The sequence below is a fragment of the Leptopilina heterotoma genome, unplaced genomic scaffold, assembly GCF_015476425.1.
Source record: "Leptopilina heterotoma isolate Lh14 unplaced genomic scaffold, ASM1547642v1 Lhet_51, whole genome shotgun sequence".
Taxonomy (NCBI): Eukaryota; Metazoa; Arthropoda; class Insecta; order Hymenoptera; family Figitidae; genus Leptopilina; species Leptopilina heterotoma.
This window is the reverse complement of record NW_025111110.1, coordinates 3,492,487-3,511,507: the sequence shown is the minus strand read 5'-3', so window position 1 is coordinate 3,511,507 and position 19,021 is coordinate 3,492,487. Positions and strand designations below refer to the sequence as shown.

Sequence of the window (19,021 nt, the reverse complement as noted above, 5' to 3'; positions counted from 1 at the left end):
CAATTAATCGATTAATCAATTAGTCGAATTATCGATTAGTTAATTTGTCGATTAGTCAAATAATCGATTAGTCGATTAGTCGAATAATAGATCAGTCAATTAATCGTTTACTCGAATAATCTATCATTTGATTAATCGATCCTAAAAATGGGCCCAATGGGAGCAAAGTTAGAGCGATTTAAATATTGACTTTTGAAAATTCGCCGATTTTTAAAAATTTTTTTACCAAAAAAAGCCATAAAAATTTCTTTAACAGAATTTGCACAAGAGTTTATTGCAGAAAAGCCTGACGAGTCAGAAAATTGTAGAATCAGACGAATCGGATAATTAGAAAAAAAGTTATAGCAATTTAAAGATAGGTATACGTCAGATGCCCTGTTTCTGACCACATGGGCCTAATAGTTGTACCTAATTGTGACCATTTGGAGGTTTTCAAGTAATTTTTCGAAAATACATAAAAAGTAGTGCAAAAAAATTTTTCTTTGTTCCGGACTTATAGATCTGGGTTTATTTACTGCATTGGAGTGTATATCCTAAAAATGGGCCCAATGGGACTAATGGGAGCAAAGTTAGAGCGATTTTAATAATGACTATATAACAGTTAATGAACTGTATACAATTTTTTGTAACTGTCAAGGGTTACAGAAGAAGGAAAGCATATGTTTTTTTTCTTTGTTGAATCGTAAATTATAGTAATTAATCGTTTTATTAAATTTCGTAGGTGGGGGCAAGATGGGGTAGGAGAGGGTGGGGCAAGACGGGGTTCACAAATTAAGCAAAAAAAAGAGAAATAAGAGAAGTTAAGAAAACTACTAAAATCAAGACTGAATAAAATAAGAGTGACCAAAAAGAAAAAAGCTTGTCAGGTTAAATCATCCATTAGCGATGGTAAAGTGGAAAATACACCTTGTCTCTATTGTAATGGTTATTATTTAGACTCAAATGAAGGCTGGGCTGCTTTTTTGTCTGCGGCCAATGGGCTCACTGCAGTTATGCATGAAGATGAAGATGCAACCTTTACTTGGGAAATTTGTCGACGGAAATAGGTTGCTTTCTTGAGTACCCCATCTTACCCCTACGGGTACCCCACCTTACCCGCCGGTGGGGCAAGATGGGGAGATTTGCAATTTTTTCAATATTATTAATTATAAGCTTTTTTATGAAACAGATGGCCTTTTAAAAATGTTTTTAGCAAAGAAGCCCATAAAAATTTCTTTAACAGAATTCGCACAAGAAGAGTTCATTGCAGAAAAGCCTGACGAATTAGAAAATTGTGGGACGCATGATTAAGCTCTATAAATCATTAGTTAGAATTTTTGAATGATTGAATTTCATTTATTTGAATTTTCTTTTAGTAGAATTTCTTTTTTTCGAATTTTTATTTAATCGATTTTAAATTAACCCTAATATTTACATTATCAGAATTACAAATACTCGAATTTTGATTTTTGAGAATTATAGTTTAGCACAATATCTATTCCATTCATGATATTTTCTATTAAAATGAATTCTTATTTAAAAGAATTTTTAATTGCATGAACTCTAATTTTACATAATTTCTATTTAGTCTAATTTTGAAATCATTGAATCATTGAAATCATTTTGAACTCATTTTTAATCAACTTTTTATTACTTTAGTTCAAAGTAAATTTAACCAAAGACAAAAATTTAAATCTACCATACAAAATGATAAATTATTTCCCTTAATATAAAAACTTCTTTGTTAAATTTCTAAATCAATAGTTTATATGACATCGCAAACCCCTCAAGATATAAACGCGCGTAAATGTGACACATTTTCAAGGACACAATGTGTTAATGTGCGTGTGACTAAAATATAATGAATGAAACCATTTTTCTGTAACAGAGAATTTCTCACATATATATACAACTCGAGAAAGAATAATAATATAACTACTATATGTAAGGAATCCCCATTTTCAGGGGCGTATAAATATTTGTTGAGGTGCCCTGCTGTATAGTAAATATTATTTGCGTGTGCGCTTTAATCGAGAAGAGGGACCTCCAGATCAGACTCGCGTTTCACGGTAAGCGGACGAATATTTTCTTGTATTCTTGCATTATAAATAGATTATAAAATTAACTCATCGTGTGTTGTGTACTTGAAATGTCATTTTTTTCAATTAAATTTTAATAAATGATTGACAGTTTTTTTTTCTTTTTTCAAATGTGAATTAAAAAAAAAGTGAGCAGGTGTGTCTAATATTGAAATCATCATCACCACACACACAAAACATTATATCGGTTTTAGCTGAATAAACCAACAATATTCTTTCTATGCGGTCGATAACTTTTATTTCAATGTTGAAGTTTATAAATGAAGATTTTCCTAAAAAATAAATTTTCTTTTAATGTTTCTTCTTTTGGGGAAAAAAATGACATTTTCCAATGTTTCTAATTTTTGACTGTGGATTTTCTTTTTAAAATTTTGAATTTATTTTGGAAAAATTTTAAGTCTATTTTGCCTAAAGATATTTGAGAATTGAGAAAAGTGTTTGGGATCGTCTAGAATTTTGTAAGCTTAAGGGCGCAGGTATCAAAATATTCCAAGAGCCTCTTAAATCCAATATACAGGGTGTTTGAAAAATTCATATTTACATAATTTTCAAGTTCATTCTAAAAATTGTAAACATAAAATTTATTTTTGAATCTATAAAGGCAAAGTAGATTTTTTATTTATTTTTTTGTATTTCTTCTGCATTTTTTTTTTTTAATTTTCTGTTTTAATTTTTATTTTAAGTTCCTCTTATTTAAAGTCTGTTTGTTTTTAAACAAAAACCCTGAGAAATGTGAATTTTGCGAAAATTTAACACCTTGAGATTTTTTATAGCATCACATGATGTTTATTTAAATGCAGGGTCGCCAATTGTTTCATAAACGTTGGCAACAATGATGTAAAAAAATTGTTCATAATTTGATTATAATTATTATCCTATAAATGTTATAGATAAATCGTTTAATTATCCGATAATTAAAAATAAAAATATTATTTTGCGTCATTTATCTTAATTAAGAAAAACAATATAATCGATATAATGTAATTAATTGATAAAAATTACATTTTTCAATTAATTTCATTAAAAGTATTTATTTATTTTTTAAAATTATTTTTTGAGTGTGATTCAATTTTTATTGTTATTGAAATAAAATTCGATTAATACGTAATTTTCAAATGTTATTTTCGTTATTTTCATTTTAAATAAATTAAAACACCTTGGGCAGTATCAAAGTGTTCTTAATGCAGAAAGTTTATAATTATACTTGGTAATTTAAATTTGATGGTCAAAGTTTAGATTTTGAATGGAAAATAATGTTAAAAAAAAGTTTAAGGAAATCTTTCGTTGGAACAGAAAAAATTATATATATATAAATTTCATTTTCTGTGATAATAAGATCGGGCAAAAAATCAATGTTTCATTACTTAAATTAAGAATTTTTTTACTCGTCAATTTTCAGATTTAAAAAAAAATGGAGAGCCATCAGAGGCTAGATTTGGATAAACCCCTTTGGGATCTTAATACATTTGTTGGTCGATGGAAACATTTTGCATGGATGACTGATTTTAGAACATGTATTGCTTCTGATAAGGATCTTTTAGCAGCTAAGAAATTGTGCGAAGATTATAGGTGAGACAATGAAAAATTCGGTTTTTTTCTAATTGTATTTTTTTTAAATTAATTATTAACATACTCTCAGAGAGATTTTTTTTGTTTAATCCAAATATAATTTGTGTCAAATCTGATTTTTTCGAACCGAATACAATTTAATTGAACCAAAAGATATAAATAAAAACGTAATAAAATTTTTTTTTGAAGTAAATAAAATTTATTTGAACCGAAAAAATTGTTTAAACCAAGGAAAATTTTTATTTGAATCGAATACAATTTTTTTAAAACAAAAGAAATTTATTTGAACTAAATAAATAATTTATTTGAACAAAAAAATAATAAATACCAAATAAAACTTACTAATTGAAGTGAATAAAATTTATTTGGACTCAAAAAAGTTATGTAATTAAAATAAATTTTTTTTTGAAACAGAAAAAATTTATTTTTAAAGCAAATAAAATTTATTTGACCAAGTAAAATTATAAGTAAAAATGAGACAAAATTTTTATTTGAAGCAAATAAAATTTATTTTAACTAAAAATAATAAATAAACCAAATAAAATTTTTATTTGAAGCGATTAAAATTTATTTAAACCAAAAAAAGTTACATAAATTAAATAAAATTTCTACTTCAAATGAATAAAATTTATTTATGAAGTAAATAAAATTTATTTGAACCAAAAAAATATGTAAACCAAATAAAATTTTTATTTGAAGCAAATAAAATTTATTTGAACCGAACAAATTTTTTAGAAATAAATAAATATTTATTTAAGGGCATTTGAACCTTGATGACGTTACAGATTGTGCAAAGCATGTGTGACGTCATCAAGGTTCAAATGCCCTTAACTCAAAGATAAAAAAATATTTTTTCTTAAATTTTTTTAAATCCAAAAAAACTAATTCGCTAATAAATTATTCAAATTTACAATAAGTTGAATAATTTTCTTTGCAAAAAAATCCTCTAAAATATTTGCTAACTTTATGTATGAAAATGTACTGTTTAATTTGGAAAATGACAAAAGAAGATAATATACATTAACAATAGAAATGAAAGTTTGAACTACACAGTTTACTTTTGTTATGGGTGAAGGGTGAAATATACTTTATTCATAAAAGCATATCTAATCTAGAAATTATTATTCCCAGTTTTGAATGTGTGTGTGATATTTGCATTGATATTGCATTGAAGGGAAATTATTTTTTATTCCAATTTTACCATTTGCAGCAAAGATTGACTCCAATATATTGATGATTTAGACATGTTTTCTAATTAAAATCGAACAGTTCCATTAGCTTAAATACGTAATCATATAATTTATGAAACATTCAATAAATAAAATACTGAAAGTGCTGTACAATTTTAATTAACATTAGAAGAATTAATTAATTTTTTTTCATTTTACAATGAAAATGTATTTTTTATTAAAATTAAATTTTTTTATGTTTTAACTTTAAATGAATAAATTGTAAATTGAAATTTAATAATTTACGCTAAGAAAAAAGATATATTTCACTCATAAGTTACTGAATTATTTATTTGTTTCGGATAAATTTCATTTGGTTCAAATAAATTTTATTTAATTACATAATTTTTTTTGGCTGAAATAAATTTTATTTGGTTCAAGTAAATTTTTCTTGTTTTAAATAAACTTTTATTTTGTGCATATAATTTGTTCTTTTAGGTCCAAATAAATTTTTTTAATTCACGTAAATTTAATTTGCTTCAAATAAATTTATTATGGTTCAAGTAAATTTTTCTTGTTTCAAATAAACTTTTATTTTGTGCATATAATTTGTTCTTTTTGGTCCTAAAAATAAATTTTTTTTTATTTATTTATTTAAATTAATTTAAATTGATGCAAATAAATTTTTTGATTCAAGTAAATTTCATTTGCTTCAAATAAAATTTTTATGGTGAAAATAAATAGTTTTTTGTGGTGCATATAATTTGTTTTTTTTTTGGTCCAAATAAATGTGTTTTTCGTTCAAACGAAAAAAAATTATTTGTGTTTATATTTAATTTATTTTTAAAAAATAAATAATTTAGTGGGCTCTGTGATAATTATATTTTTATTTAACTCGAATAAATTATATTCGCTTTAAGTAAAACACTTTTCTTGCTATAATATTATTTTTGAGAAAATTTTTAACAATTTTGAAAGTACTTGAAATGCTTGAAATTTTCTAAAAAGAGTATAAAAATTTATATAAAATTAATTAGTCTTTGCAAAGAACAGACAAATATAAAATAATATACAAGAAAATAAAATTTTTTCCCAGAATATCCTATACAAAAATTATTTTCAAAATTTTTTCTGTGTTTTTTTTCTTTTATTTTTATTTCGTCACGTAACGAAACTATTCTTTATTTTAGGTTGGGCGCAGAGCCAACGGGCACAACCCGAGATCAAGTGATCTATGCAAAAAAATTATACGAATCTGCTTTTCATCCAGATACTGGTGAATTGCAAAATGTTTTTGGCCGAATGTCCTTTCAAGTTCCAGGAGGTATGGCAATTACTGGTGCTATGCTGCAATTTTATAGGTAATTTATAATATTTTTTTTTATTTCTTTTAAGTGTTCATTGGTAAAATTTTTTGCTTAATTTTTAAAAGTTTTTTAAACTTTTTTTTTTGTTAATTTTTTAATTAACGAAAGATAATATTTTTTTAAGTAACAAAATAAATTTGTTTATTTATTCTTTTATGGAAAGAAAATTTTCTTATAAATTTTTTGATGGTATTTCTATTTTTTAAAAGTTAAAATTAGTATATTTTTGCAAATTTCTGTTATTGTTCTTTTTCACATGGAAGGTAAATATTTTTCTTCTTTTAAGAACGGAAATAAACTTTTTCTTTGATAAAGTCTATTTTTAATTTTGGAAAATTTGTTCTAACTATTTCTAATTTTTCCCTTTATGTTTTTCAAGTAAAAGGTGTAATTTATTGTTTATTTTTTCCTCATAAGTATAAAGATACCTAATTTTTTCCTTTTTGATAAATTCTATTTTTAATTTTCAAAATTTTGTTTCTATTTATACTTTTCCATAAATAGATGAGGTAAATATTTTTCTTTCCTTTTAAGTACCTATATACTTACGAAAATAAATTTTTCCTTCAAATGAATTCTATTCTCGAATTTTCAATTTGTTTCAACTTTTGCATATTTTTATTTGTGATTTTAAAATTTCTTTTTGAGTTTAAGAAAACAAAAACCCTTTCATAAATTCTATTTTTCATTTTCGAAAGTTAACTTTAATTTTTGCTCTTCGTATTTTTATTTATTTTATTTTTGGTCTTTTTTCTACACAGGACGACAACGGCTGTTGTATTTTGGCAATGGGTCAATCAATCGTTTAATGCCCTAGTGAATTATACCAATAGAAATGCAAATAGTCCCATTTCCACAGTTCAATTGGGCTTAGCTTATGCAAGTGCAACAACAGCTGCCATGGTCACTGCAATTGGTTGCAAAACATTTTGGGGAAAACGAGCGAATCCTCTTTTTGCAGTAAGTTTCGTTTCATCGTCTCTTTTTTATGGCAAAAAAGAAAAATTATCTTTGAAAACCTTTTTAAAAAGACACACAAAAATCAGGGAAAAATCAGAGATTTTTATTAAAAGTAATGGAAAAAATTTAATTTTTAGAATTCATTAGGAAATTTTCTTTTTTTCTTTTTGTCTTTTTTGTTTAACTCATAAACTATGAAATTACCACCAACTCTAATACAAAACCTTCAATATTTTCTACTTCAGACAATAATTTTTTTTTAAATAAAATGATTGCAGAAATTCAATTATTTTCAAAAGTAATAAAATTCTTCAAAAAAATTCAATTATGTTCACAATTTCAATTATTTTTATAAATAATAAAATTCTTCTCCGAAATTCAATTATTTTGAAAAATTTTAATAAAATTCTTGTCAAAATTTTAATTATTGTCAAAAGTTTTCCTCAATTAAATTATTTTTTATATCTACTATTTTAACAAAATTTACCAAAAGAATTAAATTATTTAAAAAAAATTTTAATAAAATTCCATACGCAAACATTTATTTATTTTCACAAATAATAGAAATATATCATAGAAATTCAATAATTTATCAATTTTTTAAATAAAAATCTTCGCTGAAATTCAATTATTTTTAAAAATTCAAAAAAAATCTCGTAAATTTTCAATTATCTTTATATAAATAATAAAGTTCTTCTCCTAAATTTAATTATTTTCAAAAATTTTAATAAAATTCTTGGCAAAATTTCAATTATTTTCAAAAATTTTCCTCCATTCAATGATTTCCAATAATAAAATAAATAATAATTTCATAAAATTTTCTAAAAGAATTCAATTATATTTAAAAAAAAATTTAATAAAATTCTACGCAAAAATTTCATTATTTTTATAACTAATAAAAATTTCACAGGAATTCAATTATTTTTAAAGGTAATAAAATTCTTCGCGAAAATTCAATTATGTTAAAAATTTCACTTATCATTATAAATAATAAAATTCTTCTCCGAAATTCAATTATTTTCAAAAATTTCAATAAGATTCTTGGTAAAATTTCAATTATTTTCAAAAATTTTCCTTAATTCAATTATTTTTAATATCTACTATTTTAATCAAATTTACTAAAAGAATGCAATTATTAAAAAAAAAAATTCAATAAAATTCTACGCAAACATTTATTTATTTCTCGAAAAATGTAATTACATATTTTGAAAAATTGTATTAATATTCGTCAAAAGAATTCAATTATTTCAAAATTTGTTGATAAAATTCTTTATGAGAATTTAATTTTAGGAAACATTCCATTATTCAATAAATTATTTATTTTTTTAGAAATAATTGAATTTTGAAATTCAATTATTTTCAAAAATTCTTTTTTTTCTAATTCTCGTCAAGAATTATTTCTTTATAAATAATAAAATTCTTCTTCGAAATTCAATTATTTTTATAAATTTTTATAAAACTCTTGGAAAAATTTCAATTATTTTCAAAAATTCAATTATTCAATTATGTTTAATATCTACTATTGTTATAAAATTTTCCAAAAGAATTCAATTATTTAAAAAAAAATTTGATAACATTCTACATTTAATTATTTTCATAAATAATAAAAATTTCACAGGAATTCAATTATTTTCATAAATAATAAAAATTATCGCAGAATTTCAATTATTTTGAAAACAACTTTAATCGATTTTTTCGAAAAATATAATTACTCTTCAAAATTTTATTAAAATTCGTTGATAGAATTCAATTATTTAAAAATTTGTTGATAAAATTCTTTACAAGAATTCAATTTTAAGAAACATTCAATTATTCAATTAATTATTTATTTCTGTATTTAAATAATTGAATTCTCGTAGAATTTTCTAAAAAAAAATGAATTTAAAAATTAATTTCACTTATGAAATTTTAGATAATAATTGAATATTAAAAATATTATAGAATGAATTTTTTGAAATAATTGAATTTTGAAATGGTTTCAAATTAGAATCTTTGAAAATTTGAATTTTTCATACTTTTAACTATAACAATTCTGTAGAATTAATTGTTTTGAAAAAGTTTAATTGATTTTTTGAATTACATTTTTTTAAAAGGTTTCAAATAAAATCTTTCAAAGTATGATTTATAGAATTTTTTTATTTTTTTAAAAGGTTTCAAATAGAATCTTTCAAAGTGTGATTTTTTGGAAGAATTTTAGTTAAAAATTCTAGAAAATAATAATTAAGTTGAAATAATGAAAATAAATTTGAAAAAGTTATATACAGTAACAATATTCTTATAATATAAAATAATGATTTTATCACTCCGTCATCTTTAATTATTTTAAAACATGAAGATATCAATTGCTCCGAGACGAAGACTCGGAGTGATCGATGTCTTCATGTTTTATAATAATGTATTCTTATAAGTTGTTGAATTTCAAATAGGTTTAAATTTAAATTTTTTTGAAAATCTTAATTCCTATGGAAAAATAATAATAATTATAATATTTATTTAAAAATAAAGTTATTGATGTTTTCGAATAATAATTATTATTCTTTTCAGTCTTGATAATAATTATTATTAGCGTACAATAAAATACTATAAATTAAACTATAAAAGAATTATTTCCAAATTTGAATTGAGTGAATTTAGTTGTAATTGTTTAGTCAGATATTCAATTTCGAGATTCAATGAATTCCAATATTCTATATACCCACATGTATATATATATATATATGTATATTAATTAATGAAATGGTCTGTTTAGAGATACGTTCCATTTGCTGCCGTGGCTGCTGCAAATTGTGTCAATATTCCTCTGATGAGACAGACGGAGATTGGGGGTGGAATTGAACTAACCGATGATGATGGAAAAAAACTTACACGATCAAAGGTGAGCTTCAATTTATATTTAAGTAATTTTTTTTTCGTTTATTATATGATCATTAGTTACATCGTTAGTTTTTTCGAGAACGATCAAAAAGGAAATTCATGCTATTCCTTATCATGTAGATGGATCACGGCTGATCGAGCAAAAACACTTTTTAGATTGCAGCTGCAAAAGGCATCTCTCAAGTTGTCATCTCAAGGATCATCATGTGTGCTCCAGGAATGTGTAAGTAATTATCGGAATTTTTTAATAAAAATCCATTTTAGTTAATATTTAATTTAAACCAAATTCTTTCCACCCTTTTATTTTTCGATTTTTCAATCAAATTTTATTCAATTCGTAAAATATTTCCACATTTTTATTTTTCGATTTCTCAATCATTTTTCTATCAAATTTAATTCAATTAGTAAATTATTTCCACCTTTTTATTTTTATTTTTATTTTTCGATTTTTCAATCATTTTTCTATCAAATTTAATTCAAATCGTAAATTTTTTATATTTTATCAAAAATTAAAAATTAATTTTTCGTAAATTTTTCACTCTTTTTATTTTATTTTTTCGATTTTTCATTCGTTTTTTTTCTCTTCTTTTTTATTATTCTCTTGAAGTTTATATAGTTTTTTATTTCCCTCGTTTTAGTGATCTTACCGCCTATAATGGAAAGATTGGAGAAACATAATTGGATGAAGAAGATAACTCCACTTCATGGACCAATTCAAGTTCTGTTTGTCGGCTGTTTGTGAGTATAATTAATTTTTTATTTGAATTTTTAAAATTTTTTCATTCTTACTTCTTTTTGATATTTAAGGGCATTTGAACCATTATGACGTCATAGGTTCTGCAAAGCATGTGTTTTAAGGCTGTGACGTCATCATGGTTCAAATGCCCCTAATATTTTTTAAATTTAAACAAAATTTCTTATTCATAAATATTTTTTGTTTTGGATTATATATGATATTTTTGGTAATTTTTTCTGTAAATTTTACATTTCACATTTTTGTTCGATATTAACACTTGTTTCAAAAAAATTTTCAAAAGAATTTTATATCAATTAAACATTTTAAAAGAACAATTGAACATAATTCGTTAATTATGAAAAATTCAATAATTATTGCAGCCTCGTCTTTATGGTACCAACGGCATGTGCCCTATTTCCTCAAAGATGGTACGTTATTTTCTTCTTTGCACCGAAATTAATTACTGTAATTAAATATTAATTATTAATTATAAATATAATAAATAAAATAAAAATTAAATTATTACTTAAATAATTTTAATAATAATTATAACTTTTTGCCTTTTTTTACAGTTCGATATCAACAACTACATTGAAGAATTGGGAACCTGAGAATTATGAGCTTTTGAAGAAAAATTGCGAAGGGAAAGAAGTACCAGCTTTCCTCTATTTCAATAAAGGATTGTAAATTAATTTTCTAATGTTTGGAAAAATTTTAATGTTCAAGAGTTCTAGATTTAAAAAGACAGAAAATAATAGAAAAAATCTATTTTAATGCTGCCGTTAAAGGTCTTCCAGAAACAATCAATCTAAATATAAAAACTGATGAAACTAGTTTAGATAAAATAGTCATCTATAAAGCACACAAAAAGGGTCAAACTTTAATTGTTCAAAAAATATATTTTCAAAAAAGTAAGAATTCAAAAATCTAAAATCAAAATTTAAAAAATTATTTTAATGGAACAAGTATTTAATTTAATTTTAAGTTACTTCACTTTTCATAATAGTTTATTCAGTGATAACATTAATTTACTATTTTCAATTTTTCATTTCATTCTTTATTTTCTTTCTTTGCTTCTATAAAAACAGCTATAATACTAAAACAATAATTAAAAATTAAAATATAAGTCTGCTCATATGTAAAATTATTATCAAAATAATTGCGATGTTTTCAAGAAAGAAAAAACAATGTAATGTAATCGTGGTTGTGTTTAACTGAAAATTGATAAAAAAAAAGTTGTGTCATATCGGTGTAAACAATATCAATAATTAGGTAATGGATAAATTTTCGAAAGCAGAAAAAAATTATATTTTAGTACCGTTGAAAATAAAAACAAGTGAGGTACTGAAAAACAGTTGTTTAATCACTTATTTGTATAATAATCATTTACATAGTTAGCCATTATTGTTAGGTATTTAAAAAAGAATCTTAATTATATAATTTAAACATTAAAAATTTTTTTTTAAATTATAATCATTTTTTTAAATATTGTGCCGCTCGACAATTGCGGGTACTGATTGTGAGACAAATCCAATTCTTTCGTGAAGTTCATTTTGAGATATTTTTCCACCCCATGATGATGGATTAAACATAGGACGATCATTTTCCTTTTTACCATCGCGTTCTTTTTTCAATTGATCATATTCCGCTAAATCCTCAACTCGAAATTCAATTCTTGTTGGACTGCGACGAATCATTTTTCTTCTAAACAGAAAACAAAAAAGAGAATTATAAATAAATAAAATAGTAAAATTTAAAAATAGTAAAAAAATGAAAAAGTAATAAAATAAAATAATGCAAAAAAATTAACTATAATATTGATAATATAATTTGTGAATCAAAAATATTTGAATCTATTTTCAAATTCAAAATTAAATAATTGTTTCGTATTTTTATTTATTTTCAGAAAAACAGCAATAAATAAATATCTAGCGAGCGAATACGATTTGTAAAATATTTAAATTTTTAATATTTCAATAATTAATTTACTATCAAAAAAATTTAAATTAATTTAATTTATTATCAATTTTCATTTTTCCAAAAAATATTAATTTTCAAAACTCAATTCAAATTTTCCCGCTTAAAAGCTTGAAAACAATTTCCGCATACCAAACAAAATTATTTATTTCGTTTACTTCAAACAAAATAGAATTCTTATTCGATATAAATAAAATATAACAAATTTAATCAATTTTAGTTGAAACGATTAATTATTATTTAATTTATTCATATATTTTTTTTAAAATAAATATTAAGGTAAAATGCTGAGTTTTATGATGCCTCTATTATACTAATGATGCTAAAATGGCGTCGATAGAACTTGACGCCTGTATTTTGATCTCATTTATCGAATAACCCTGCCACGTGGTGGTACACAGTGGAGAAATAACATTTACAAGAATTAAAATAGTCTATTTTTTTAAATTATATAAATAATATGTGTAAATTTTGAAAATTATTACTATTTTTCAATCAAAAAGTGGGTGCAACAAGGGAATTAGTTGCTGTAACGACGCTTCAGATCGTGTGCTCCAATTTTCATCGACTACTAAACAACAACAAGCTCATTGCTTTAGAAAATTGTATATAATTGTTAATTAAATAGTGAAGAATAGTATTTTTAATAATTCAAAATGCTTTACCTGGAGGATTACGTTGAAAGTAAGTAAAAATCTAGCGAGCAAGAATGACACAACTTTTTGTAAACTACTGCCTTTTTCAAATATATTCCTCTCTTGGAATTATTTAATTTTTATGGAGTAAATTGCTATTTTCTATTTTTACACTCATGAGATTGATTTGTTTAAGTAATTGAAAGATTTTTCCGAAATAATTAACATTTATTGGCATTTTTTCGATTTATTACATTTTTAGGTTAGGTGTATGTTTTTGGAATGATTCGTATTCAAATTTCTTTTCATTTTTGATTTTTTAAAATGAAAAAACACTGTATTTTGAGAAAAAATAGGACTATTATTTAGTAATTAAAGAAATTTTTAAATTTATTATTTTTTATTTTGTCGTGTTTTCAAATTTTTAACATTTTTCGCAAGAAATTGTAATCGTTTGTAGGTTATGTTTTGACCTCGTGTTTTGTTCTCAGTGATCGAGCACCTTCCTCAGGAGTTAAGGGATCGATTTACGGAAATGAGAGAGATGGACTTAGGTGTACAGAGTATGTTTTCATTTGAATCTCTTTTTTTTGTATGTTTTTTAGGTAAAATGTTATTGAGATGTTAATTTATTTTCAGATTCAATGGACAGTTTGGAGAAGAAAGTAAAAGTATTTTTCTCAAATGCCAAGAAAATGAAGCCAAACGAGAAAGACGGGGAATATGAAACAATAAGAAAGGAATATTACAAGACACTTGAGGATGCCGATGAAAAAGTTCATTTAGCGAATCAAATGTATGATTTGGTAGATAGGTATTTGAGAAGATTAGATCAGGAACTTCATAAATTTAAAATGGAACTAGAGGCTGATAATAAGGGTATAACGGAAGTTTTGGAGAAGAGATCCCTGGAATTGGATCAACCCGCCACGAATAGTAGTCAAAAAGAAAATCGTTATAGCTTTTCTTCGAGTAGATCTCGCGACAATCATAGTCATTGTAAGATATATTATTTATCTTTTTATTCCCCTTTTCTTATTTTTTTTAATTTTCTTTTTTCGGAAATGATAATTTTAGTATTTCTTTTAGCTCGTTCTGAAAAGAGGAGGGATTCGAATGCATCTTCAGCGTCGGCAGAGAAACGTTTAGCGGCTGCTGAAAAAATTCCTCAAAGTCTTCCCGAGCCACGTCCAGCGTCAGCGAATTCTGGAGCAATTATCCCACCGGCAAGTCTTCCCGCTGCACAAACGGCAATAGCAAATTCCGTTGGTTCAGTGAGTTATAATTTGGGTCATATTGGAGCTGGTGGAAATGCCATTGCAGCTGCAGCGTCGCAGGCAATTGCCGCAACACAACAAATGCAACAAGGAAGACGAACTGCGAGTCTAAAAGCCAGCTATGAAGCCATCAACACTGGTGGCGTTCATGCTGCTGAATTTAGTCGCGAATTAGCCGGTGCGGCTCAAACTGCTATAGCAGCTATTCAAGAAACTACCAAAAAGCACAAAAAGTAAATAAATTCTTTTATCTTGATTTTCATAAAGAAAAACGATAACTAAAAATGATTTAATAATTATTAGAAAATTAGGAATTTATTAATAATTAATTAATTGTATAAATAGCTCAAAAGTATCAATTTTTGAGAATTTTAATTTTGATCATTTATAGAAAATTAGGAGTTATAAAAAATTGATTTTTTTATTACTCTAGAGATTATTAATAAAAAAGTATTTATTTGTTCACAGAAAAGTTACTGCTGCTGCAGTTCCAAATTCAAGCGTTATTACAGCCGCTGTTCAACAACCTGTTACACCCCCGGTTGTAACGACAGCGAATACAGTCACGGATTCAGATAATCCTGATTGGACTTACGATCCAAATGAACCGAGATATTGCATATGCAACCAGGTATCTTACGGAGACATGGTTGCCTGTGATAATTCTGATGTAAGTTATTTTCTAGTTAAAGTTTTCTAAAAAATCCCATTTTTTTCATTGACTTATTTTAATTCGATTCGACTATTTCGCCTTTATTTTACAGGCTTCGGATAATATTACTCTTTCGAATATTATCAAAATATACCATTTTTTTCGATTTATTTTCATTCAATTTGACTATTTCGCCTTTATTTTACATACTGCAAAAAGTATCACTTTTTTGATATACATAGAATACTACTTATTTTTATTTTCAAGGTGTGGAAAATAACTATTTTTTCCGTCAAAAGTGTCTTACATTTTGTTGCAAAAATTATAGTTTTTGTTGAACATTGAAAATATTGGAAACCTTAACTGTGCTTGAATTAACTTCTTCACCTTAAAAACTTAAATTAAAAAAACTGTGAAAAGTTACAATTGAAATTTTTATACAAACAATTGAATTTTTCAATTTTAACAATTGAATTCTCGAAACAATTTATGAAAATTATTCAAAATAATTTATTTGTAGTCAAATCTTAATTAAAAATTCTAGAAATTGAATATTGAAAGAGTTTTTGAAGAAATTTTTTATTAGGTATCAAATTAAAATTTGTTGCAGATTTGAATTTTAAATAATTTTAATTAAAAATTCTAAATAAACTTAGTTCTTCGAAAATTTTTTTAAATTAGTTATTTGTTAGTAATTTTTTTGAATTTTTGAACATTTATTCAGTTAAAAGTTTTCAAATAATTGAAATTTTGTAAAACTGAATCGTATTTGAAATGGATTTTTTTTATTGTTGAATTCTCAATGAACTTTCTCAAAATTATTAAAAAGAATTTATTTAGAAAAGAATCTTAATTAAAAATTCTAGAAATTGAATTTTGGAAGAGTTGTAGAAGAAATATTTTTTTAATTGAAATTTTTTTGAAATTAATTTAATTTGTTGAATATAAAATTAATTGGAAAATTTTCAATTAATCAAATTTTATTAAAATTAAATTGAATTTAAAATTCTGTCTTAAGAATTTCTTTTTCTTTTTTAAATTTTCTAAAAAAATTAACTATCTGAATGTTATTAAAAATATATTAAAAGATGTATTTTGGTGTTATTAAAAATAATTGGATTTGAAAAGAATTTGGGTTAGAAATTATAGAAAATAATTTAATATTGGAAGAGTTTTTGAAGAAATTTTTTAAATAATTGCAATTCAAAAGGTATCAAATTAAAATTTGTTGCAGATTTGAATTTTAAATAATTTTAATTATAAAATCTAAAGAACTTAATTCTTTGAAATTTTTTTAAAATTAGTCATTTGTTAGTAATTTTTTTGAATTTTTGAACATTTATTTATTTTTTTATAAAAGTTTTTGAATAATTGAAATTTTGTAAAACTGAATCAAAAACAGTTGAATTTAAATTGTATTTGAAATGGATTTTTTTTATTGTTGAATTCTTAATGAACTTTCTCAAAATTATTAAAAATAATTCATTAGAAAAGAATTTGAAATATAAATTCTGGAAATTGAATTTTGGAAGAGTTGTAGTAGAAATTTTTTTGAAATTAATTTAATTTTTCGAATATAAAATTGATTGAAAATTTTCCAGATAATCAAATTTCATTAGAATTAAATTGAAAACAATTGAATTTGAAATTTTTTTTCAAGTATCTTTTTCCTTTTTAAATTTTCAAAAAAATGAAGATTTTCTAAAAATTATGAAAAATAATTGATTTAGAAAGAATTTGAATTAAAAATTCTAGGATATGATTGAATATTGAAAGAGTTTTTGTAGAAATTTTTCAAATAATTAAAGTTCAGAAAGCTAAAATAAAAAATTTTTGAGTAATTTTAATTGTAAATTCTTGAAAATAATTAAATTATGGTAAGAATTACAGTTACAATTTTTAAAAGTAATGAAATTTGAGTTTGGAAAAATATGAGTTAAAGTAAGAAAAATAAGTTATAAGTATTTAAATATTTGTTGCAGTTTAATGTAATTCAATTCAGAAATTTTGAAAAACTAATTAATTCGAAAGTAATTAATTGAAAAATTGTCAAACAATTGTAAATTTCGTGAAATTTTTTTATAAAATATGTTACATTTTGAAGAATTTTATTTCAATTCTATTTTAATAATCGTGTTACTAAAGAAATATACAGAAAAAATTTGATAAAATGTTTTAAAAATAATTGAATTTTACAAAAACTGAATTGTTATAAATTTTGAAGTTGTTATCAGAATAAGAGAAAAAGTTAAAGACTTCTGGAAATCAGGAAAAAGTCAAATAAAATAAACGATTTTTTCAACTTTTTTCGTAACTTAAATCGACTAAAACGACTGTTTTTCATATTTTAAAGTTTATCCGAAGCCTGGAAATATTTCTCTCTTTATAGAGAAATTTAAACATTTCTTTAACGCTCCTATATAAATAATAGATTATTAAATAGAAATTTTTCGAAATTAAATTCGGTTAAATAGAAACTAGCTAAATTGAAATAATATTAAGTAGAAATTAATTGACATTTTTAATTTCAGTGCCCCTTCGAGTGGTTCCATTACCCTTGCGTAGGAATCACCTCTCCGCCGAAAGGGAAATGGTACTGTCCTCAATGCACCTCTTCAATGAAGAGACGAGGTGGTCGGAAGAACTGATTTCGGCACAGTTGATCAAGAGATTTCTACTACCTCTTAGGATTGTCTGTTTGAGAATCATCAATTTATTTCAACAACCGTTAATTCCGATAAAAAAAAATTGTTTTTTTTATTCCTTTTTACTTGCGTCTATGATTTAAAATTGGCTGCGTCATTAATTCGTCAGCAGCCAATTTAATTTAAACAATATTGACTTTAAATAGTAAGAATGACTTTTAAGTGAGATCGATAGTATACCATTGATGACTATTTTATTCATTTTTTTCTTTTCTTTTTTTTTCTAATCGAATTTTAACTTAAGATTGTATAGGCGATAGTCTAACAAAACAAAAAAAGTTAGTCAAAAGAGAAAAGTGAGATTGCAATTTAGGATATTATCTTCAATATTTAACATCATTAGTAATGATGTTGGTAGCTCGATTTTTGAGGGTGAACAACAGTTGTACTGTTTTTTCTATTATAAAAGAATGAAACAACAAAAAAAACATTGAAACGCTTTTCTAAACAATAGCAATTTTCAAATATAGATTTCCAATTATCACATGCAATTTTTAACTGTGCGTCTTTCGATTCTAGAGCGACTTGTTCGCTTGTTACTTCGTCTATTTGTTAGTTCTATAATATGTATTGTCGAGAGCAAAGCAAAAAGTAAAATAACAAAAAAATTATAAAAAATTATACAATGCATAAATTTCATGATTTTGGAACTTTTAGGAAAATGTAGCTATTCCGAGTGTGTAATAAAACTGAAGAATGCAGAGTTACTTAAATTTCTATCATTTCTTATTATTTACGAAGAAACCTTAATTTTTTAGTATTCGCTTGTTTTTCTATTTGTGACAACTTTAAATCGTTCGGAGTAAATTTGAAAGTTATTTTCCTTGTCAAGTTTGCTTTATTGTATTATATTTTTAATTTATTTATTTATCGAAGTAATTTTTTTGAGTTGAAATAATTTTCTAAATTTTTCAGAAACATTTTTGGTAAATTAGAGAAATATGAATTCACAGTTGGATAATTTTAGGAGTTCATACGATCGCTCGTTTGGGAGAAGAAATATTGTGGATCGTCCAGTTGAG

General features: G+C 23.7%; 3 protein-coding genes across 4 annotated transcripts; 2 read left to right on the top strand and 1 right to left on the bottom strand.

Annotated features, from left to right (window-relative positions):
- Positions 1–1,905: 1,905 nt before the first annotated feature.
- LOC122507736 (sideroflexin-2) lies at positions 1,906–12,107 on the top strand. The gene is made up of 9 exons (XM_043620600.1): positions 1,906–2,048; positions 3,478–3,647; positions 6,007–6,177; positions 6,945–7,143; positions 9,893–10,018; positions 10,174–10,240; positions 10,656–10,755; positions 11,134–11,181; positions 11,326–12,107. Exons 2-9 carry the CDS (start codon positions 3,490–3,492, stop codon positions 11,438–11,440), a joined length of 984 nt encoding a protein of 327 aa, XP_043476535.1. The 5' UTR covers positions 1,906–2,048; positions 3,478–3,489; the 3' UTR covers positions 11,441–12,107.
- On the bottom strand, positions 12,096–13,550 carry LOC122507737 (anaphase-promoting complex subunit cdc26-like). Its single transcript, XM_043620601.1, has 2 exons — positions 13,396–13,550; positions 12,096–12,457 (listed from the first exon to the last, which is right to left on the bottom strand). Exon 2 carries the CDS (start codon positions 12,448–12,450, stop codon positions 12,235–12,237), a length of 216 nt encoding a protein of 71 aa, XP_043476536.1. The 5' UTR covers positions 12,451–12,457; positions 13,396–13,550; the 3' UTR covers positions 12,096–12,234.
- On the top strand, positions 13,037–18,716 carry LOC122507734 (inhibitor of growth protein 3). Of its 2 annotated transcripts, XM_043620599.1 has the most exons (6): positions 13,042–13,414; positions 13,857–13,928; positions 14,005–14,364; positions 14,455–14,875; positions 15,111–15,312; positions 17,826–18,716. In XM_043620599.1, the coding sequence occupies exons 1-6, from the start codon at positions 13,387–13,389 to the stop codon at positions 17,940–17,942; spliced, it is 1,200 nt and encodes a 399-aa protein (XP_043476534.1). In that variant the 5' UTR covers positions 13,042–13,386; the 3' UTR covers positions 17,943–18,716. The 2 variants fall into 2 exon arrangements, with proteins under 2 accessions (XP_043476533.1, XP_043476534.1); XM_043620598.1 differs by having other exon boundaries at positions 13,037–13,414; positions 14,005–14,875.
- The last annotated feature ends 305 nt before the right edge of the window (positions 18,717–19,021 follow it).

Excerpts from the sequence above, each read along its gene's own strand:
- LOC122507736 (XM_043620600.1), top strand. The coding sequence starts at position 3,490 with ATGGAGAGCCATCAGAGGCTAGATTTGGATAAACCCCTTTGGGATCTT. Across the intron at positions 10,019-10,173 it reads AAAAACTTACACGATCAAAG|ATTGCAGCTGCAAAAGGCAT; the intron begins GTGAGCTTCAAT and ends AACACTTTTTAG. Across the intron at positions 10,241-10,655 it reads CATGTGTGCTCCAGGAATGT|TGATCTTACCGCCTATAATG; the intron begins GTAAGTAATTAT and ends CCCTCGTTTTAG.
- LOC122507737 (XM_043620601.1), bottom strand. The coding sequence starts at position 12,450 with ATGATTCGTCGCAGTCCAACAAGAATTGAATTTCGAGTTGAGGATTTA.
- LOC122507734 (XM_043620598.1), top strand. The coding sequence starts at position 13,387 with ATGCTTTACCTGGAGGATTACGTTGAAA. Across the intron at positions 13,415-13,856 it reads CCTGGAGGATTACGTTGAAA|TGATCGAGCACCTTCCTCAG; the intron begins GTAAGTAAAAAT and ends TTTTGTTCTCAG. Across the intron at positions 13,929-14,004 it reads GATGGACTTAGGTGTACAGA|ATTCAATGGACAGTTTGGAG; the intron begins GTATGTTTTCAT and ends ATTTATTTTCAG.